At 41.4% G+C, this 24182-nt stretch overlaps 1 protein-coding gene across 2 annotated transcripts in view; it reads right to left on the bottom strand.

The window, feature by feature from the left end:
- The window catches only part of EPHA4 (EPH receptor A4), a 161965-nt gene extending 138182 nt beyond the window's left edge, over positions 1-23783 (bottom strand). For both annotated transcript variants that reach the window (XM_019977562.2, XM_019977571.2), the window contains exons 1-3: positions 23632-23783; positions 20394-20461; positions 15581-16244 (exon numbers count right to left, since the gene is read on the bottom strand). In XM_019977562.2, coding sequence (XP_019833121.2) covers positions 15581-16244; positions 20394-20461; positions 23632-23722 — 823 coding nt within the window. In that variant the 5' untranslated portion in view covers positions 23723-23783. The remainder of the gene's footprint in view (positions 1-15580; positions 16245-20393; positions 20462-23631) is intronic.
- Between the last annotated feature and the right edge of the window lie 399 nt (positions 23784-24182).

Raw genomic sequence — 24182 nt, forward strand, 5'->3', positions numbered from 1 at the left:
ATTGCCTACAACTGCTGCTGCTACTGCTAAGTCACTTCAGTCGTGTCCGACTCTGTGTGACCCCATAGACAGCAGCCCACCAGGCTCCCCCGTCCCTGGGATTCTCCAGGCAAGAACACTGGAGTGGGTTGCCATTTCCTTCTCCAATACATGAAAGTGAAAAGTGAAAGGGAAGTCACTCAGTCGTGTTTGACTCTTAGCGACCCCATGGACTGCAGCCTACCAGGCTCTCCATCCATGGGATTTTCCAGGCAAGAGTACTGGAGTGGGATACCATTGCCTTCTCCGATTGCCTACAACTACAGGATCCTAAACCTGGGCTACCTACCCTATAGGAAATATGCAATCTTTGTAACAAGGACTATCCTACTATCTTGGAATCTTAAGAGCTATAAATTATCTTACAGTTTGTCTAATCCAGAAGTTTGCCATTGAGATCAGTATCCATATGTGAGGCAACTGAACAAGTGAAGGGAAGATCTAGCCTGTCACAGTGATTAGAGGATGCCACAGGTATCTACTACCCAGGGACTCCTCAGGACACCAAATGCCTTGCAAAGTGCATATCCACCATGCACACGATGGATTCACAAGCCTTGATAAATATTGCACTCAGGGAAGAATCATCCTGCCCAAAATTACAATGGTGCCCCTTTTAAGAAACACAGGGTCAGAATTCCCCAGTGACGCAGTAGAAGGGAAAAAAAAAGAAATGAAAGTGCGATTTGCTCAGTCATGCCCAACTCTTTGCGACCTCATGGGCTATTACCCCACCAGTCTGCTCTGTCCATGGAATTCTCCAGGCAAGAATCCTGGAGTGGGTAGCCATTCCCTTCTCCAAGGGATCTTCCTGTCCCAGGGATTGAACCCAGGCCTCCCATATTGCAGGCAAGGAATCCTCCTGCAAATGCAGGGGACACAGGTTCAATTCCTGGTCTGGAGAGATTCCATGTGCCACAGAGCAACTAAGCCCATGTGACACCACTACTGAGCCCATGCTCTAGGGCCTGCGAGCTGCTTACTGAGCCGGCGAATTCCAACTGCTGAGCCCCATGTGTGAAGAGCCTGTGCTCCCCAACTAGAGAAGCCACCACAACGAGAAGCCCACACGCAGCGATGAAGAGTAGCCCCTGCTTGCTGCAACTAGAGAAAGCCTGCACATAGTAAAGAAGACTCAGGGCAACCACAAAATAAAAAGAATAAATAAATTCAAAAGATTAAAAAAAAAAAAAAAAACACAAAATCTCCAATCTCTTACTGCAAGAATATACAGTTAAATGCCCTAGGGTCATCCAGCCAGTGTGAACACCCGCTCTAAAAGAGAACTCATCTTCTCAAAAGTCATCACATCCACTTCGGTCCAGTTCAAAATATCAGATGGGTCTTTCCTTATACTGAGGCAGTACCTGTCCTCTGGTCCTCGTTTTGTTTCCATGTAGCCCACAGAATAATTTGAAATGAACAAAATGAAACTTACCCATCCTCCAAACCAATATAAAATATTTACACATTATTTTGTCAAAGTCGTGGCTCTAAGAACACCAGATGTTTCTAGAACAGTGAATCTGTCATTTCACATTTTTTCTCCCTCAGTTAAAAAAAAAAAAAAAAAAGCAAAGCATCACAACTCAGAGGTGCTGCAGTGAAACCCAGCTTTTCCTAATGAGATTAATAATAAATATGGTCTCAACTAGATCCTCATTAACAAGCAGGATCCCGATTTATGCCTAGCTCAACCATGCCTGTGCACTGACTCTAGGCTGAATATCCCACTGCCTTTAGCTTCTATGTTTAAGATATACACAAGTAATGAGAAAGCTCAATAGTGTAATTATGGAGGAGAGCAACATGGCATCTGTGCCTTCCACCCAGCAGAGATGGGAACAGCCCACATTCAGAGAACATGTCCACTATGGACTGGAGAGTCATTTATGTGACTGGGAAAGCAATGGAATGAGGTCTCAGAGTCAATTTCCTTGTTGTGGTTGTTGCATTTTTGTTTTTACCGAAGTCTAGCAAATATACAGAAAAGAAGTGTCTAAATCCTAAGTGAATAATCTAGAGCCAGTTTTAATGGTGAAACCTTTCAAATTTGCAAAGTAAAAGCTAGAGTCTCTGCACACTTTCTGTAATGCTAATAAAAGATGGAAAACTATCTTAACTTTATGTATTAATTATAATCCTAAAATCTGCTAAGAATAAGAGGAAAGAGAGAAAGAGATATAGTCAGAAAGAAAGAGGAAAAGAGAATACATAGGCTAATATCCATCAGTTATTTGTTAAAAATTCAAAATAAAAATAATACAAATTTCTATTTACTCTCAAATTTCTCAAATCTATTTACTCAAATTTCTATTTGCTCTATTTTACTGACCACTGAATAGATGTCACTTCCTAGCAAGACTTATACTGTCTTATTTAATCCTAAGGATACCTACGGGGTGAGTGAAAGTCGCTTAGTCATGTCCAACTCTTTGCAACCCCAATTCTCCAGGCCAGAATACTGAAGTGGGTAGCCTTTCCCTTCTCCAGAGGATCTTCCCAACCCAGAGATCAAACCCAGGTCTCCCACATTGCAGGCCAATTCTTTACCAGCTGAGCAACAAGAGAAGTCCAAGAATACTGGAATGGGTAGTCTATCCTTTTGCCAGTGGACCTTCCCGACCCAGGAATCAAACCAGGGTCTCCTACATTGCAGTCAGATTCTTTACCAACTGAGCTATCAGGGAAGCCCTACCTATGGGGTAGGTGTCATTATTCTCCTATAACAGAGGAGAAAAAATAACAGAGCACTAAAGTTAAGTGCCTAGAGGTGGTAGTCACCACTGTAAATGACAAAGCTGAGATTAAAATTAAATTCTTATTCCAAGGCCCTGGCTCTTCATCACCACAATTAACAAACAGAATGTAAGAAACTTTTAGCCAAAATTTACTGCCACCTGATAGGGTTTTTTTCACAGATGCAAAGAGAGTTTATGGATTATTTTTTTAAATCTACAAATATATTCAATATTCATAATAGTGAATAAACACCCATAAACACATATCAGAAAGATCACATATCTGAAAGAGATATTTGAAGTTATCTAACAAAATTCAAAACCCCTTCTCTCTTGCTGCTGCTGCTGCTAAGTCACTTCAGTCATGTCCGACTCTGTGCGACCCCATAGACAGCAGCCCACCAGGCTCCCCCATCCCTGGGATTCTCCAGGCAAGAACACTGGAGTGGGTTGCCATTTCCTTCTCCAAAGCATGAAAGTGAAAAATGAAAGGCAAGTCGCTCAGTCGTGTCCAACTCTTAGCGTCCCCATGGACTGCAGCCCACCAGGCTCCTCCGTCCATGGGATTTTCCAGGCAAGAGTACTGGAGTGGGGTGCCATTGCCTTCTCCACCCTTCTCTCTTAGAAATGTTTAAAATATCTCATAGCATGCTTAAATTATGTCCACGAAAACTGGCATAAAATAAAGATGCTTACAATCAATATTATTATTTTTCTGTGGCCTAAAAATTCTGATCAATGTTGTAAGATAAAAATCATAAATAAGAGGTCTAGTTTTTAAAAAGAAGGAAAAATATATAATTGCTTGTACCTAAAAATATTGGCTCTCTAAAAAGTCTAGAGAATTAACTGAAAACCTGTTAGTATTCACAAGACAGTTCAATAAAAAGATTGGATGCAAGATAAACATACAAAAATCAATAGCATTCCTGTAGATCAGTGATAACCAGCCAGAAGATATAATGGAAAATACTGGGAAAACTCAATAGATTTCTATATCTCAATCATTATCTGCAGTAGAAGTCAACGATCCTTTTGTGGGGCTAAGGGTTCTTTTTTAGTATATCTGTTTTTTGAAGTTGCAATAATAATTGTGATTTTTCACAAGGTCAGACATTACTTCTCTTTAATAAATGACTTTGTTTCTCTAATAGAAAAGGAAAGATCCAACAATGGTTCAGTACAATTGCTGAAATCAGTGTAAAATTCTTGCCTTATCAAGAACCCATTTAAGAATTACTGAAATAGTTACAGCAACAACGTTCTGTAAATAAGGACTCCAGAATCTTTCCTGAAGGTTAGATAAATGATGTAATGGGGTCTGGTTAGCTGGCACCCCACTCCAGTACTCTTGCCCGGAAAATCCCATGGATGGAGGAGCCTGGTAGGCTGCAGTCCATGGGGTCGCTGAGAGTCGGACATGACTGAGCGACTTGCCTTTCACTTTTCACTTTCATGTATTGGAGAAGGAAATGGCAACCCACTCCAGTGTTCTTGCCTGGAGAATCCCAGGGACGGGGGAGCCTGGTGGGCTGCTGTCTATGGGGTCGCACAGAGTCGGACACGACTGAAGTGACTTGGCAGCAGCAGCAGCTTAGTACGCTAACTGTCCTAAAGGAAGACCATGTGAGACCCTCAGGTGGTGTGTTTCAAACTTTTTTAAAGCTTTTCTTTTTAATCTTGCAATGATAACGTTCTCATTTTTCCATCAACATGAGTTTCCTGGTGCAAAAATACCACACTTTTATAATGTTTTACTGTAGCCCTGTATTAGGCTAATTGAAAACTCTAGGATAAACAGAGAAGCAGTTCCTAAAGAAACTGCTTTAAAAGAAACCTGAATGTTCAAATATTACTTTCAGCTGCATTTCTTTGCTGGCACCTCGTTAGAGAACCAAGTAATGAAATCTCAATTTCTCCCATTAGTTAATTAGCACCTTTGCATCTTAAGTACTGAAAGTGTTACACTGTTAATTACCTAGGAGTCTGCTCTCAAAAATCAGTGGCTGCTTATGTTTTTTTAATTTTTTCTTATGCATGGGTTTACACAATCCTAAAAAAACAAAAACAAAAACAAAAAACTATAGTCTTCCATGTGCATAGGCTAAATGTTACAAAATGTAGTGTTTAACAGCTAAAGGTGAGTTCAAGTCAACTAGTGCCCCTGTATTGATCTCTTATTTCTCCCAACACTTTTCTTCTAATCCTCTCCATAATTACATGAACTGCAAGAGCTTTCCTGACGCTGTCAGTTCCTCCTGCATCCATTTTCAAATGGCTAGCCGAGAAGCCGACCGGCACTAGATCAAATTGTCAATGTTCCCCACTTGGGGCAATTGACAATCCTCTTGAAGTCTCCTGGCACATCTGTCAAGAGCCTCCCAGGGTTCTTCCAAACTCTTTCCCCTTGGAAGAGAGCAAGGAGGGTGGAGGAGGCAGAAAGGTATTGATCCATTCTTTTAACATGCTAATTGGCCCGGGGGACTGCTTCAGTCATTGCCAAACTGGACACTTCAAAAGGAAACTGTTTTTCAAAGTGGAGATGTCTTTTTCAAACACTTAAAACTGAAAACAAATGAATCTAAGCATCAAGTTCACGGTACAATGTGAAGGAGGTTGGACAAACAGAAATGCGGAGAGTGATATATGCAAATGGAGAGTGATGTATGCAAAAGTGCCCTTTTCATTCATTAATTGATGGTAACAAGAAGTTTAAAAGTTTGAAAGACACTTTAAACTTCTAGAGCCAGTGTGTCCCCCATGAACAATTAGTATATAACCTACTATGTAGATCACAATATTCCTTGGGAGAAGAATAAACACTGATATAATTAAACTGATATAATATGGTAATAGCATTGATGTTGATGAATGCTTGGACATCTCCATAATGGTGAAAATGGAATAAAACTGTTTGTTTAATTATACCTCTAACTGGCAACACACCATGATGGCTAGATGGGAAAAAAAAAGTAGGGTGGGTAAGAGCACCATTATTAAAGGAACTTTGTCTACCGTCTTTGCTATCAGTTTATTATTTCATCAATGAAACACACAGTACAGATAAGACTGCAAGACATAATTAAGTGCATAAGGTTGCAAGTATTGTTAACGCTTGTAAAATTAATTCATCAAACATGATGATTTGCTCAGTTTTCAGGTCATGTATTTCTGGGGATATATTGTTATCTGTGAATGGTTATTAACAGAGAAAGCCATAGAAAAGAGAGATGGCAGCTTTGGTAATGAAGAAGCCCCTGTGGAAGGCAAGAGCTGGGAAACTCAGCATCTCAAATCAGGGAAGTTCTTAAGGACAAAAGCCCATGAGAAAAGCATTCCTTACTGAGCTGCGTCTTAACTGATCATGAGGTTGGCCCATATTTACCTGCCATGGTATTATGGAGGAAATCAGTATTCTGTTAACCCCTGACCCCTCGGATTTGCAGCAGACAAAGGACCAATCTGGAGGCCTGGGAGAACACCGCCAAATGTCAAACAGCAGGGAAGCGATTGTTACGGAAACAGTTGGCTTGGGCACAGCCAGCTTTATTGGGGCAAACTTCTATTCACAGAAACAAGCCATGAGGAGATAACGCCATAAAATATGAACCAAATGGAACCTTTTTGCCTTACTTCTAAATTGTTGGCTTTATGGGACTTCATGCTGAACAGTATGAAAAAAATCCAATTTGCTTTGAAGCGCATTACTCTGTCTAACATCCTAATTATTGTTTACATTGCCATTTGCCTTCTATTAAGAATTGAATAATTACCCAGCACTTCATAGTTTAAAAATACAAGCAAACAGGATTATCTGGGTAATTAAGAAACTGTACCGTAGCTTTGTACCACTGTGGAAAATATCTGTACATAGAGGGGGAAATGATAATTATCAATCAACTTACTTCAAATGGTATTTTCAGGATTCTGAGCAATTGGAGATCTGTAACTTATTAAGAAGAGGTTAGTAAGATCACCTTTGAGAAGTGTGAGTCTGTTTAAATCCATCCTTAGAAACAAGAGCCAGATAAGCAGCTGAATTTTCTCATCCACTAATGACAGGACAGAACATACCAAGTACAGAGCCTTCTGCTGTTCTTTAATCCTAATAATCCATCCCAAATGGACTTTGAACAGCAGCATCATCAAATTTTGTCAGGCCATGTGGAGCTAAACCAAAGCTCTTCCACATTTAGATGTTGTTTTAGCTGACCCTGCCTACACTTAATTACACTGCAAAGTCTGGCTCTGCCCGTTTGCTGCCCTGTGAAATTAGTTCGAACTCAAAACTAATTGAACTTCAAAAACATTTCATGCCAAGTCCTCTTCTTTTAGTTTATAGAATACATAGGATCAGGGCCTTCTGAAGACAGTACTATTTTCAAGATGAGAGTGAAGTTTGTTGGGTTAAATATGTATTGTACTCGCATTTTCATTCTGAGGGAACAAAGCAAAGGTTAAGTAAATTTGGAGACACTGGTGGGATGGGAAAACAGGGATTCAAAAGGCAACATTCAACCCAAAGCGAATACACATACAGAATAAGGAACAGAATTAGTGTCAATACAACTTTGAAAGAAATGCATGTGGGACAGGAGTGAATATAAAGGATTTTAATCATGATTTTAGGTATGCAATTGGTTGTCTTCATTCATAGGTGTATGACACTAACATGATGAAAATACCAATGATTTGTGCAATCTACACTTTCAGGATTTATTTGTTGAAGGGGTGAATAGGTTCCAGCCTACGAGTGACCTAACGCCTATATTTTCAGAACTTTCTGAGATCTGACAATTCTTTCTCCAAGAATTTTATCTTTTTCCTTGACAATTTTTGAAAGCCCTTTGTTGGGCCACTTCTAAGCATTCCTAGCATAATCTGCACAGTGCTATCTCCTCCCTCCTCAGAAAAAAAAAAAACAGGGAGATTCCTGCTGAAACTGTCAGGAAACAGACAAGCCAAGGGATTCACCAAGACTAGGTTCCTTTCCAAAGGTCAAAATAAAATGAGCAGCAGGAGCTTGGGTTGTTTCACATGGGGCTAGGGGCCCCGGGAATGACAACCAGCCACACTGGGGGAGGGCCAGTGGAGCGGGGGGTTGGGGGGGGGGCGGCGGGGTGCACAAAAGGGGCCCTGTGCAAACACCCCACTCTCCGCCTTCCACCCCCAGTCTCTGGAAGCATTCAAATCAAAACCGAATTAATTTGCATGGTGTCTAAATCATTGGGTTCTGCATAAACAGAAGGAGATTTTGGCTGGAGTTTCCAAAGGAAGCTCTCTAGCCTTTGTGAAAGGGGGAAATGGGTGTGCTGTTTTGCATGAGGGCGCATACAGAATATGCAAACGAGGGATCTGCTGCCGGCAAAAAAGCAACCCTAGGCCGACAGCTGACGACCCGCATTCACCCAGAAATCGCTCTGGGTCTCCAAAGGGAGTTGTCAGCGGCACCAACCTGATTGTTTCCCCAGAAGCCCAAATAGACCCTGAATATTCATAAAATGTCCATTTAGTCATGGGACTATTAATTACCCTCCAGATCATGGGACCCAGTGACCTCACCTGCTCCCACCCTCACCGCAAATGGCCGAGAGGTACCAGCTGTAAGGGAGAAAGGTTTTATGCCCTCAGTGAAAAAGATACAGTCTCTCAGGGTCCCATGGGCCAGCTGAGGCTTTCCTTAATCATTCCTTCTCGCAAGCACAGTAAAACTAAAGAGAGCACTGAGGCATGTTATTGGACACAGATAAACCGTTTTTAAAAAACTAAGAGCTACAAATTGCTGCCTGATTTTATAGAAACATCTAAAGGGTAGAATAAATGTCATCCTTCTAAGCTACCTAAATCTCCGAGATTCTGAAAGTTTCCAGAGCTTCCTGATCTGTTTTGATTCTAAAAGTGTCTGCAGACAACCTAGGTACACTTTCTGCACCTACAGAAGAAATAAAAAGTTGACACTTTTTGTGCAGCACTTCTCAAACTTTTGGGTCTCAGGACCCCTTTACACACTGTTTAAAAAGACTGAGGATGCCAAAGTGCTTCTGTGTACGGGAGTTAAAGATACCAATACTTACCATTAGAAACTGAAACTCAGATGAATTTATTTAAAAGTATTGATAGTTAAACCCATTACATGTCAACACAAATAACATATTTTGATGAAAAAAGAACAAAATTTTCTAAAACTGATTTAGTGACAAGGGTGACATTGTTAATGTCTGGCTTAATAGAGGATGGCTGGATTCTCAGATTTGCTTCTCTGTTTAATTTGATGAGATATCATATATCAGGTAGCCTCTGGAAAACTCCATTCATGAGAAAAGGGGAGGGAAAAGGCAAATAGCATATTAAAGTTTTGACCTGCAGACCACAGGAAAGGGTCTTGGGGGAACCCAACTGAGCACATTTTGAGGGCCACTGCAGTAAGCTGAGGAACAGAGGACCTGACCAATAGAGACAAGACCAGTCATTTCATACCACCCCCTACACTTGGATTTGTAACCATTGCCCTCAGCTCTCCATTCAAAAAAACTGCTTCAAAACCTAAACCAGTTTCCATTGTTGGACAAACAATGACCAAATAGCCTATAATGTCACCATATTTCTATTGAATAACAACAAAAATAACAATAACATTTTCCACTTCTTAGGCGCTTAATGATTCTAGGCACAGTGCTAGAACCTGTATACATACATGTGTATGTGTGACAAGTCACTTCAGTCGTGTCTTTTTGTGACCCTGTGGACTGTAGCCTGCCAGGCTCCTCTACACATAGGATTCTCCAGGCAAGGATACTGGAGTGGGTTGACATGCCCTCATCCTTACATGTGTGTCTCATACATAATAACATACCATTGTCACCAATTTGCAAATATAGACTTGAAGTTAGGGAGGTTAAGTTAGTGACCATGATCATCCACCTAGTTAAGTAGCACACCTACAAACTAAACTCAGGTCTCAAACTCCAAAGGCAGATCTTAGCCAGTTTGTACTAATACTTATGTTAGCACATAGACTACAGAGATTTTTGAACATCCAGGTGTAGAGATGGTTCATAAATATAATGAAAATAGCTAAGACCCAATTGAAGTAGGAATTATAAACAAGGAGTTCATTAATAGATGTCACATGCAAAGATTCTGATATATCATGTTGACTCCATGAAATGTTACTCCACCAAATAAATGTTTAATATGAAACAGACCACAATTCCTTCTGCATTTATTTATTCATTCAGTCAATGAACATTTAATGAGACACAACCATGCTCCTTAATTGTCAGCAATGTTACTTGTCTGGCTGTCCTGGACTGAACTCCTTCCATATATATGCTCATGGTCAAGAAGGTTTATTAAAATTATTTGTCCAAGAAAAAGCCAGAAAAATAACAAAGCAAGGTTAACCATTCAATTTTTTTTTAAGTATATGTATGATTGACAAGTTAAACTGTTGGTTTAAAAATATTACTAGAAAAAAACCAAGATTCCCGAACTATCCATCAAAAAAGAAAAAATTAAATAAAGTATGATATATTCACACTACAGAATATTAATTATCAATTATGAAGGATGGAGAAAAGTTATATTCTCTAATATGGAATGATGTCCAAGATACATAGTCAAATATCATAAAAACAAGATGACTAGAAGATGACTCCATTTCAGTTATTTTTTAAAATACACTGTACAGATATATTTGGGTTATCTACTAAATCATAAAGACTGATAAATCAGAAGTAAGCTGGAGTAAGAGTTTGAAGCATACAATTCTTTTGTAATGTTAAATTCATCGATTAAATGCAAAAAAAAAATGCCCCCCAAAACCTAAGTATTAAAATTCAATGAAAGTCAAACATATATCATGACCACCTCTGCTTTGCACAGTAGTAGCTGAAAAGCCATTTAATCGGTCTTTCTCCTAAAGACTCAAGTCTTAACAGAATAATTATGTCTTAATTCATTTTTGAAAAGTACAAGGAAGCTCAGTCAGATTAAAATAAGTCATCAAATCTTAAATACCGGATTCAAAAATCCCTAACTGAGATAATTCCTACATGATGCTTTAGTGAATCCAAAATAGACCATTGCCTGATTCGCTCACAAAAGAAGCCTGGTCACATGTAGAAGGGAAAATAAAAAAGTATAACAGAAAAAGGACAATAATTAAACCCTGCTCTTCTCGGATATAAAGAATTGCGTCTTTCAGTGATCACAGCCATGCTTCAAAGTCAGAGATAAAAGCAACCATGTGATTTAACCAATTGATTCTTAAAGACATGATTCAAAGGTGGAAGAAAAATTTCAAAAGTGGAAAGAATATAACAGCATCTCTCTGAACTATATTTTAAATGCATCCTTTCTGGTACTTCTTTCTCCTAAGGTTCTTCTGTAATATATTAGAAAAACAAAGTAGTCATTTTTTTAAACACAGACCTCTCTCTTTTTTCAGAGCATGAATATGAAATATTTCTATTCTATAGCCATCAAAGCATTTCCATCTTGTTTTTTCTCAAAAGAGCTTTTAAGAAGCTTTTACTGATATGAAGGCATCATATATATAATAATACATAATAGAGGTCCCTAAGTATATAGGACCCCAAACAATTTACAGCAAAATTATATATTTAAGCAAGGGTTGATTCCTACCCAGCTTAATTTTGTCACAGTTGTGATTATTTGTCCTTAAGTGACTCCATAAGACTGTTTTCTTTTTATTAGTATTATTTTTATACACGCTCTCTGAATATGCTGCTTATTACTATTTCACAAAGAGTAAATCTGTGACTTCCCTTTCATTTTTCAGCTTTTTAATTAAGTAAAAAATAAGGTAATAAAAATCTTTTTGTCTCTTCCTCCAGCTTAATATTTTTGAAGTAATAAAAATAATCCTATAAAACATCTGGAACATTCCCTCATGAGGGGCAGGGTTCGTACTAGGGGAGAGGGAGACATGTCTGAGGTGGAATTTTTTCTCCTTTCTCCGACTAACTACAACAGTTTCTTATTCTCTGCACCCCATCACTAGGCAAGTTCAAACTACTGCTAATGCCAGCCAGACATTCTCCTGCAGGAGACAAATGAGTGGCTTCCACTCTTTTTTTGTCCTGCTGAGACGGAGCCAAATCATTTCAGAAAATGTTATTCTAGGGGAGGGTGAACTTGCAGCTGCTGCAGAGGGCAAGCCCGCCATGCCCTGCCACTCTTGACACTTTTGACGGGGCTCCTCGCCCTCCGTCTGCATTTGCATGTACTGCTTGGAGGTAAGAACTCCAAGAGGAAGTGTCCTTCTGTCTTCGAGGTCTCTGGAGGATTCTGGCAGATGATCAGGGTTAGATTCAAACAACAGCATACCCCAGGCCCCCACCCGCCCTGGCCATTTTTGCCCAGGGATCTTTTGTCAAACTTTTAAGATCTTAATCAATCTTCACTCTGACCTCCCAGACCCCAAGGAAGATGGATGAGGAAGTAGGTGACCTTTCACCTGTCCTTCTATTTGTCCTGCCACAGAAGACCCATTGAAAAGACAATTGGGGAGGGATCTGCTGCCAGAGTTCTGAAGACTTGCCCATTCTCTTTTATATCCTTTCTTAAGCTCCCTTTACACCCTGGTCTTTCTTGTTCCACTCCCAAATCACTTTTCTTTCACTCAAAGGAAAAGTTCTCTTTCCTATAGCGGGGAGGGGGGGGGGTGGGGGGGGTGGAAAAAAAGACACTCTTCAAATATCATTTTCAAATGATCCTTACTCTTTGTTAGGGCAAACGCAATGCTTCCTATCTTTGTCCTTGACTTCTAAGAGTGGCTCGAAGATGGACTTCCCTTTTACCATTTCAGCTCAACACCCTTAAAAGTCAATAGGTATGACCTTGATAAGTGATAAAAGAAGCTAGCATTAACATCAGTTTAATGCTTTATAATCTAAACAGTGATTTTTTTTTTACCAATTTTACATCACTGTGTCCTCTAAGTCTCTAAGCTAAGTACAATTATTATCAACCCATTTTATAGATTAACAAACAAAGGCACAGAGTGTTTAAGAAACATGCTCAAGGTCATGCAGCTAAGTGACCAAACTGAGACACATTTCCTTATGTGGATGTTTTTCTGCTCTACTTAGATAATCCTGATACCCCAGTAATGATGGCACATGCCTGTGTGCATGCGTGCAAAGTCACTTCACTAATGTCCATCTCTTTGCAACCCCATGGACTTCAGCCCTCTAGGTTCCTCTGTCCATGGGACTCTCTCCAGGCAAGAACACTGGAGTATGTTGCCATTTCCTTCTCCAGGGGAACTTTCCAACCCAGGCATTGAACCACGTCTCTTATGTATCCTGCCTTGCCAGGCAGGTTCTTTAGCGCTAGTGAGCGCTACCTAGGAAGCCAAATGGTGGCACAGATGGAAGCAACCATTTCTTATTACTCTTAAGATGTTTACAGACTTGACTTATCTCTTTAAAAAAAAAAATCTCACTCAAGTTTGGGATTTAAGAATTCTTAGGATTCAAGTTTTTTCTTCCTCCCTAAATTCATCAGAGATTCTTACCTGATAGTGTTTAAAAACAAGCAGTGCAAGGTTTTGTGCAAAAAGTGTCTTCTTGAAAGATTTAATCTTTCTACAAGTAGCAAAGAAAGTACGTGGATAGCACGAGAGAGTGCAAAGAATGAAGATTCTCAACAACAGCTTAATCAAACTTCCACTTCCATTAAATATCTAGTCTTGTGTTAGGAATAGTTTGCTCAGAAATGGACTGAACCTAAACCATGCAGCCTCAAACTTTCTATGAATCACGTGATGATGAACTGTATTCCTAAGATTATTTCCATAAAGCCATCCACTACCATGTTCAATTGCCTTTACATTCACTCCCTCCTCCATCTTTTTCTCTTTTCCTTCTAATTTGGGTTGTAAAGATGTCAAGGAGTTTCACAGTGCAGCAATGTATGAGTTACTGGGCTGTGTGACAATTGGAAATCAATGACATTAGATACAGAGAGATGTACTGATGCCAGAAACATGAACATCTGAGCAAAAATGGAGGACAATGTGTTTTTTAAGAAACATATATGTAAGAATCTTGACATGTTAAGATGTGCAAGTCTTGTCTTACAAAAATCAAGAAGGAAGAACAATTTACTCTACGATGCGAAGCAGTATTATTACCCTATTCATTTCACTCTTCCCGCTATGATGATTATAATTTAGGTGCCAACAATGCACTCATATTTTTCTAACATTAACACTGGAATATACTTCAGGGTTTCCATTTGGTACAGCTTACCTAGTAGTTGCTAAGTAAGAAATTAATCTTTGTTAAAAAAAACACCTTGAAATTCAAACATCTAAATTTTCAACTTTACCTTTTGACTCAAAGTCAACAGAAAAGGTTGCCAGTCTTTATTCTGTTTTATATTTTCAATGCATTTAAAAGACATTCATTGTTAGCTACTTCTAGAAATAACTATATCACATCAAGAAGAACACTTATGATCTCTTAAAACTCTATGACACCAAACTACCCTAAACGCAACTTTCTTTAGGTTATAACTGCTGATTTCCAATTGGTCAAGTGGACTGCTCTATGGTCAATCCCACCTGTCATTAAAACGGTTGAAATGCCAGACAAATTGTTTGGCAGTCAGTTATTTCGGGTTCTTTAATCACCAAATCAGATGAACCATGTGGTAGTGTAGTCTCCAGCTCAACAATCACCCTGAGAAAAGATTAATCTGATCTGTTCCAGAGATGGGACCCAGAGTTACACGCTTTAGTAGTAACTGTAATAAGACTGGCGGCAGCAGACTATTGATAACCACTGAAGATAAATACCAAGCAAAAATACAAGTCTTGAGATAACTGATTTTTGCAAGCTTTAATTCGCACGTGATATGAGCAATCCATATAAATATGGAATACTCCCAGCCTTTACTCAAAAACAAAGCTAATATAAGAAGTCTGCAAACTCTCTCCAAAAGGGGAAATAAGGGAAGAGGGAATTGCAGACAGGGTTAAATAAGAGGAAAAGAAGTCAGCTTAGTAATATGATAAATAGTCATTAACATGACCAAAAAAAACCAAACAAACCTGGATTTCTTCAAAAACTCAATAATCAAAATGGATCACAATTTACTACTACCTCTGACCACAGATCCAATAAGAAGACTCTTATTAGCTCTTTATCACCTCCTCAGGGAAATTAAGAGGTCTTTCATCAAGATTCAGTTCACTTGGAGATCCCATCAATGGGAGCTCAATGGAACAGAAGGCACGTGAAACCCTGTCACTCCACTTTGCTGATCCATGTCTACGCTGCTCCACAAGGCAGGAAAAACTGGACTTTCCTCACACAGTTCGATTTTAATCAGCAGGAGGAAATTGGAACAACAAACCCTAATTTGACATTGAAATCATTCACGGACATATCCACAGGAGGAGAGATGTTTACCAACAGGGGAACCAGGGTTCGAAAATGTGTGGGTCCTCTTGAAGCAAGGATCAATCAGCGCCCTTTCTTCAGCTTGTTCATTTACATTTCAGAGGGCACATCAAGCCGGTTCACATCTAAGTGCCTGTTAGCAAATGTGTTTGGCCTTCTGCTGATTACAGCAGCATCATTTATTTTGTCAGTATTAGAATCGTCTTAGCTTTGCCACCTGGAGCTGTAGCACTTACTCATTAGACCCCTCTGTCCCACCACATCCCACAGGGGCTGCTAATTACTGGCTTTACTCCATTTAGTCTCATCTCTGATTTAATTACGTGCACTAAGCCCTAATGAAAAGTACAATATGGCTCTCCTTACCTTGGCATTCTCCATTCCGCTCTTCATGCCCGGCATTGCATAGGCAGTTGCCAATGGGTACCAGCCATTCACCATCTGCCCCGCAGTACATTTTTGGCACATCCTTCTCTTCAGAGTTGTTGACACAGGAGCCTCGAACTTCCACCAGGGAAGAAGTATCAGCACCTGTGACGGTGTCTGGAAACTGGGCCAGATTGCGAACGGTGAGCGGACACTTCTTGTAGAACACGCGGACCGATACCAAGGCGATGCAGGCCCCCACATCCTGAAAAGCCAGATAGAACCCCTTTTTGCTCAACGGCCCCACATCCCGGATCTCCGTGTTTAGCTTCATGATTCGGTCGCCAATGTCTACTTGGGTGAAGCTCTCGTCGGCTGCGATGGTGTCAATTTTGGCAAACTGGCTCTCTCGGATAAAACGCTCTTTGTCATTGTCTGATTCATAGTAGTACAGGTTAAACGTCTCCTTGCAAGTGCCCATGACACCCGGAAGACTGTTGCAGTCCCTCAAGGTGAACTTGATCTCGATATACACCCTCTGAGCCCCTTCCCGGGTGATCCAATCAGTTCGCAGCCAGTTATTCTGGCTGGGCTCCATCACGTTGCAGACTTGGTAGGTTCGGATTGGTGTATTTTTTTCATCCATAATACTCACTTCCTCCCACTGCAAAGAGCCAAAGGAAATGCATCAATTGCAAACATTTCATCATACAGTGATTTATCAGTTCTGTTTTCCCCTCATAGGACAGTGATAATTTTTGTTTCAATAAGAAAGAAAACTACCCAGCACTAATTCCTCATCAAGATGGTACTGTATTGGGGAGCTGTTTTCATTGTTTCACTCTTTTGCCTAAAATTCCAGAGGTATTACTAGATTGATTGCTTCTGAGTTCTCAGGCAGTTCCTGGTGGTGGTCTAACAACCTCAAATTCACCTATTACAACAGCTGCAATTTCAAGTGGCGACAGTTCAAATTTACTCATAAATGAAAAACTAGGGATGTGTATTGTTCCAACAACTGAGCATAGACCTGCAAATTAAGAGCAGGAAGAGCAGAGTTTGCCAAAGGAAGACAATTATCAGTTAATTAGTGGTGCTCCTGTCAGAACTTTGCTCTCTAATACCTAAAAAAAATCGCAGTCAGTTTTGTTTTTTCTTTTCTTTTTGGCATTGTCATTACTCTTTAAAGGGGTAAAGAAAATCTCACCATTCTGGTTTCGGTAATCCTGGAAAGACAGAGAGTAAACTTTATGGTTGGATTTCTCAAATACACTGTCATTTAAAATGGTAGGACACGTTTCAAGAGCATGTATTCAGTCCAAAAGTTTGTATACTGTTCTTATTTTTAAAAGAAAGCCACATTAAGTAAACATGAATGTACACATGCATTGCTTCTAAATAGTCTGTGGATATTGAGAAAAAAATACTAAGTGGTATTTATGATGGAAAGCCCAAGAAAATTAAAGTATGGTAGGGTTTTCTTTCAATCTACTTTGTAACATAAAGATTCTCACAGTGGGATAATCTGAGTTCAGCAAAATTCACTGTGACTAGCATTCTAGTTTCATTTTTGCTATGCTTTTAAAACAATCCTAAAAGCAGCAAGATAATTTGGGGGCTCCTACCAGACTAGGAGGCAGCCTCCAATTCTTCATTAGCATCTACAGTAATGGCTTTATATAGAGCTGGTATAAATCAGCTTAAATATCTAACACATGAATATAATTAGAAGAAAAAAGATAGTTTAAAAAAATCATATTCTATAATAGCTCCACTTAAAGCTCCATTCAATCCAATGAAGTACATAGAATCATAATGTATCTTTTAACAGGTTTCCCATCTGTGCATTGGAAAACTATTAATGGATAGAAATGTTACTATGTGAAGGGCCATAATACATAAAATTCTGCATCCCTTTCATCTGCCACCATTATGAAAGTTGGAACTGAAAGAGATAAGTGCCCTGTGGTGATTAAAATTTATTTTTATCCACTAAGCAATAAATCACCAGTAATTTACTTATTTGGGGAAATTCATGTAAATCCAAAAATAGATCCCCACCTTCAAAAAAACCTACTCAGCATGCTTCTCATCTCAGAACAAAGGATATATGGAAAAACACATTTATCAATGTAAATGAAAGCACGTAGGGACATATCCACTGTTCATACAGATAATTCAGATCTAATTCAGATTTTCCAGCCAAACTTAATTGTCTAAACACATTGATCAATTCACCAGAACAATGACAAATCTCCCCTTAGTTTTGCATTTTACAATCAGTGTCAGAAACTCAATATTCTCCTTTAAATGAATACTGCCAAGAAATTAGGTTTTTGCTACAATGTTGCCATCAGGAGTCATCACTTTCCATTATTTTCATGTTCTGCTTAGCTGTTCTAATGAAAAAATGAAACCATAGCTCATTTTTGACCTGGTGGTATTGTCAAATAAGGTTTCTTTTTAAAGATAACAATAACAACAAACAAACGTATGGCATTATTGGTCAAAATTATAATTTCAAATTTCCAACCAAGGTGTGAACTGTTCTAAGGATAAGTAGAGATTTCAGAATAAAAAAAAAAAACAAAACAAAAAAAACTCAAATATGCTTTTACACTAAAGAAAGAACTTTTAAAAGCCAATCCATCTCCTACTTGGTACACATCCAATTTATCCCTTCATTCTAAGTCTGCAAATGTCTTCTTTATTACAAAAGCTAGAAATTAATTAAACTTTATAATTTGTCACATAATTTTTCAACGGCTACTATATATTTTAGAAGGACTAATTTTCTTACAGACAAGTTCATTTCTTACCTTTCATAATAATACTTAAAACATTACACATACATGGCATTTCAGGAAAGGGAAAGAGAACATTCTATATTCAGAAGTCCACATTCTGCCCATAAAAAGTTCTGGGTTGTGTATACTCAGCTAGGCACAGTATTTTTTTTAAGGGACATCAAGACAACCAAAAGAAGTTTTGTATCTAGAAAAAGTGATCAGATGGTCTTTCAACAGTTCTCAGGAGCTGGGGTGTGGGGAAGGAGATGTCTGTGGCATATTAAATTATAATAAAAGCTTTCCAGAAACAGGACAGACCATGAACTATACTCAAAAAATGTGCTACTCCTTGCTTTTAAATAGGTCACATGTACATTGAGAGTAACAGGTCAGGTCCAAAATCACGCTAGATATGTCCCCTCTTTAAACTTGGAAACAATCAGTAAGAAAAATAAAGCTCATTATATTTTTTAATGCAAGTACGGATACCTTCATTCTCAGTTTTGCCAGCAGTTCTAACACTTTCAACCTACAGAGCAATACCCCTGGTGTAGCATGGGAAAGCCTCCTTGAATCAGTGACCTTTCCAGGGTATAGGATTAACAAGAGTCTGACTCTCACAAGATAAAGCTGTACCTTTCTTCGCATTCAAAGGATGAGGGCAATTGCCTGCAATCAGCGGTGAATACAGCCTGTCTACACTGCCAGAGACCTGCCAATCACTCTCCCTCCCATTAAAAAAAAAATGGTTTTGAGGGCAGACTAGAATTTTTCAGCAGAGACCGACCAAACCAACTGCAGTCAAGTTCAGGCTGAAAAACAGGAAGGCAGGGCAATCTCCATTTTATTTCAAATGGATGACAAGACTGGCTTTGGAAAAAACCAGCCTAAAATTCTTTTTCATGTCTGCTTTCTTGCCTTATTTGTGACACCTATCTTCCAAAAGTTTCTATGAATCTTTGTTTTTTTTCAACCCTTTACTGTTTATTCAATGGCCAGGTGTGAAGCACCACACTGTGCATTACAATTTTTGCCTGATAAGGATTCCTCATCTTTACTGCTTTTAATCAAATGACTGAGTCATAGACTATCAAGCATGTAAAGGTAGGATGATATGCTTAATTCTTAAAACATTTGAGAGTTATTTCAATTTGGCAGAAGCCAGAGTTACACGTTGTACTGATTTCTTTCCAAAGCTGATTCATTCTGACCTGTTATTAAGGTGTTGGGGACAAGGATAGGAGAATGTGGCTATCGACCTAATTCTATTCTCAGAATCTTCTGATATAGGCAGTGATGGCAAATTCAAGAAGAAATGAACAGTGATACACCCTCTCATACTTTAAGAACCCAGTCTCCCAGAACCCCAAAGATCCAAGATTCCAAATACTATAACTGTCACATTTAGTACCAACAATGCACAATCATGGGGCTTTTTTTTTTCTTTCTGCATAGACGTTGCCCCTGGTGCAACACCTACGCAGGTTCATAAGGCTTTCTCTCAGTGTGCAAGTGAACAGCAGCTGATTTAAGGTCCTCATAGCAAGTTACAGAGCCCCCCACTGCTCACACACAGAACTAAACCTGCTTCTGGTACAATTGGAAATGTTTTCTCTCTGGTATCTTTATTTTTCATTTTCCTCATCTGGAACAGAACAATTGCTTTAAAATTAACCCTGTCAGGATTTCACGGCTATCACAGGAATAGGCATAAATTCTAATTTGGTCCCCAGATCATATTTCTTGTCCGTGTTTTAGTTTTAAATGGGCATCTAAGGTGATGCCTCCACCAGTCTCCTAGTTTTGAAACCCCTTTCTGCCCTTTTGGATTCCAGTTCTGCCATGACAGAGCTATCCAAAGGGAGTATAGGATTTCTCCAACAAAGCGTAATTCACTTCATAGGCCATGGTGGAAATCTGACCCCCTGGCCACAATCAACAAGAATCAAGCCATTAGGACTCTCAGAAAGTTGCTAATCACTCCTTTTTACCCTGTGGATCAGAGAGCAATTCGAAAAACTTACCCCTCCTTCCAGAGGGCTGGCTATCCACCCAAGTTCTCCCTGAACAGATCTGGAATCCAATAAGGTAACTGCAAAAAAAAAAAAAAGAAAGAAAACCAAAGAAAAATAGATTAATTTCCAATTGCAAAAAGCCAATACTACAAAAAACCATTTGCCTGAGCGTTTCCATATGTGCCGAGGGTGTGCATATCTAGCTCTGATCAAAACCTAAACTTGGTCTCACTTATGTAAATAATCATTACTCACTTGATCTTCTCCCCTCTTTAAATCTGCAGGTTCTTATTTATTTAACTTGCTTAGCATTTAAAATTCCATCCCTGGACTCAGTTGATTCATTTTCTAAAAAGGATGAATAGAGAATCTCAAGTACAATTCAAAAAATAAATATATCTATGTAAGGCAGTTACACTCCAGAGCAAAATCTGCATTCATCTCTGTCTGGTATCTACTAGAGTTATTTGTTTTTGCAAGTTTCAGATGACCGCATAACTCATCATCATGGTGACAGAGCCACAAGTGAATTCTATCAGAGAGTACTCAAAGGGTCATGAAAAGGCTCTCTCTCTTACCATTTTTTTCCCGCTCCACCACCAAATAAATAGGCTCTGGATGTGGTATCCGCTGTTTTTTCAAATATCAAAGTTTCAGAAGTGAGGGATGGCAGACGTGTGGACTTAGGATGCAAATACACTTTAAGTATTCGCTTTCCCAGGTCTTTTTTTTTTTTTTTTAACTTTACAATATTGTATTGGTTTTGCTATATATCAAAATGAATCCACCACAGGTATACTTGTGTTCCCCATCCTGAACCCTCTTCCCTCCTCCCTCCCCTTAACATCCCAGGTCTTTTTGAGGACAATCGAAGACTACTCCTTTGGCCAGGAGGAAATCACTGGTTTAAATTTGAGATATGGAGGAGAGCTGCCGAAAAGATTTACTGTGCTTGTGCTACACCTATGACGAGCATGCATCCAAGCTTAGGACCACCGGGAGGTCGACTACACAGCCGTCGCACCCCGCCCAAGCTGAAACAGTCCTAGGCACAGAGGGCATTGAAAAGGACGCCATGAATTCCTGAACTCTCCACATTCTCTTTCCCACCGAGAGCTGCAGGCCTGGGGTCGAAAGGCCTATCTCAAAGAAACCACTGGGTTATTAATTTGATCAGCGAAGATAGCTCTTTGGTCTGGGGGAGGGGTGGGAATGCGAACCCTTCATTCTTGCTCCAGCGTACCCCAACTCTGTCTTGCCCCCCGGCTCCTGAATTCTGCCCACCTCCCCATTCATTTCACCTTGACGTCAAAGTAGTTAAATCGAGCCTCTTTCTCCTGATTTTCCTGAGAAGTCTGAATTCCTAGGGTCTCTTAATTATTTTAAAATGTAGAGCTTTCCCTGGTTTGCTCCAGCCCGGAGCTGCGCCCCCCTCCTTTCTCTCCTCTCGGTCCCTAGAGAAAAGCCCGCTACATCCATTTGGATTTATGTAAGGTGGATTAGGGACACAAAGGGAACAATAAGACCCAATTTACAAAAAAAGGGAGGGAGTAGAAGGGAGGGTAAAAGGGAGAAAAGAAAACGTGATGGGAATAAAAAGCAACAAAATGAATTAATTTTTAAGGGGGAGGAGGGGTCGGAGAGGGGGTGACCCCCCCCCCCTTTCGACAGCAGCCTACAGCTCCATCAGCGCCTTTTTTGTCTAGGTTTCCCAAGTTTTCCTTCCAAAAGAAAAAGCAAGGGGCGGGGGGGGGGGGGGGGGATCTCTACGTTTGGTGCAGAAAGGTCTTGAGGGACGTCCTAACAAGAGTGCGAAGTAGTCAGGAGAACGCGGGATCCAGGATTCGGCTCAGAGGAATGACTCTGGGGACCGAGGGGGCAGGAGCGACCGAGACGGCCCTTCTGAAGGAGGGAGGAGACCAGAAGGGTGAGAGAGCGCCCCTTTCCTCCCAAGCCGAGCCGTGTCTGCCGGCAGGTGTGTGAATCTCTGGGAGCCTCCGTCTGGCGAGCTCTGGGTACCGGCTGCCCAGCTGAAGCTAAGTTGGTTTTTGGCTCCCTCCTTCGGAATAGGGAAAATGATAGATCGTACGGGAATGGATGGACGGATCCTAGAGAGAGACAGACTGACGGATGGACGGATGGGAGGATGGGGGAGGGTGGGGAGGTGGAGGAGTAGACGAGACGGATGCGCGCAGGCTCGAGGGCGAGCATCACCAGAACACACGCGCGCCCAATCGGGGCACTCGAGCACAAGCACACAATTGTCCGCGTCCACGCGAGCACCCGCGCACCCACATCCACGCATATGCGCCCGCGCGCAAACACACACGCGCACGCAACTCTCCTTTCTCTGAGATCATTGGAAACTAAATGATCAACCCCCACCTCCACGACACAGGCACACACACACAGTCCTCCCAGCACGTCCAAACCGACGCGCAGAAAACTGAGCACCCGCACGGAACCAGTCGGTCCCGCACGTTCCCTCCAAACTAACCAGGGGTACAGTTCTGGGGGCCAAAAGCCAAAACTCGAGTACATTCAACTTGCCAGCGGGTTCCCCAGGTCTGGGGGTGACATAAGTAGCTTGGGGCCCCCTAGGCCGACAATCGCATCCCCAGGGCGCGGGGCCCCACTGGGAGAAAGGTGTTTAACGCCGGGTGCTAGAAATCAGGTCACCGGCGTCCGCCGAGCAGCGCCACGACCGCTGTGCGGCGGAGGCTCGGGAGCCGGGTCCCGGGAAGCGCAGGGCTTGGGAAACTTTGCAGAAACCAGAGCTCGTAAGGCTTTCGCAAGAACCCGAGAGCACCACGATACCCTCAAGGAGCTCGAGGCTTCCTTTCCCCCTCGACCTGAGGGGAGTTGGGAAGTGGTAGTAGGAATAGGTCCACAAATTTTATTTGTTGTTGTTTTTTTTTTTTTTAATCTTGGCGTTGTCGCCTGTGCGTCCCCTCGGGGCGCATCCACGGGCTGCCCTCGCCTGTGGATACCGATAAACTTCGTCCTTTCGCTACAAACTTGGGCAACCCCTTCACACGCACGGGTCACCGCCCCGCAGCAGGCTTCCCGGCCGCTTCCCGCGGTCCCTTCGCGGTTCCCCCTCGCTCCAGCTCCCTTCTCCGGAGTCAGGGCGCATTGCTCGCTACGGGATCCCCCCGCACCCTCCGGCCTCGCACTCCCGGGGACCAGTCAACCGCCGATCGTCGCTTCTCTGTCCCAAACCGCAGAAAGGTCGCCCTGCTCTTACCTTCATTCGCGGGATACACCCTGGAACCGGTGACAGCGTCGCAAATCCCAAAGAGAAACGAAAAGAGGACAAAATAAAAAATCCCAGCCATGGTTCGTCGATGCCAACGCTGCTCCTGCCGCTTCTATCCCAGTGGAATAAATGCTTAACTTAGGAGTGCAGCAGGCTGAAGACATTGCCAAGGGGGTGGGCCCGACCCGTGACGTACGCCCGCCAGTCCGGGGTTCTTGGCCAATGATAGCGCAGACGGCGCTGCATGGCCCCGCCCCTGATGAGCAGAGCCTGTCCCGGAGCCCCGCCCCCTCTGGGCTCGGCGGGGCGTTCAGTCTCCCCGGGGTTGAGGGGGAGAGTTTTGCCGCGTCCCTCCCCCGCTGGAGGGAAGCAGCGGGGTCCCCTGGTCGCCTCTCAGGGTTCCAGCCCCTGAGCGGCCGGAGCTTTGAGAGACTCTGAATTGGTTAGGGTAGGGAAGGTCCGAAGAAAGGTTGGGCACCCCGTGTTCCTCCTCGGGCGGTTTGAGATGGAGGAAAACGCTCTTTTATTGCCATAAAAAA

Source organism: Bos indicus, chromosome 2 (genome assembly GCF_029378745.1).
Source record: "Bos indicus isolate NIAB-ARS_2022 breed Sahiwal x Tharparkar chromosome 2, NIAB-ARS_B.indTharparkar_mat_pri_1.0, whole genome shotgun sequence".
NCBI classification, from domain to species: Eukaryota; Metazoa; Chordata; class Mammalia; order Artiodactyla; family Bovidae; genus Bos; species Bos indicus.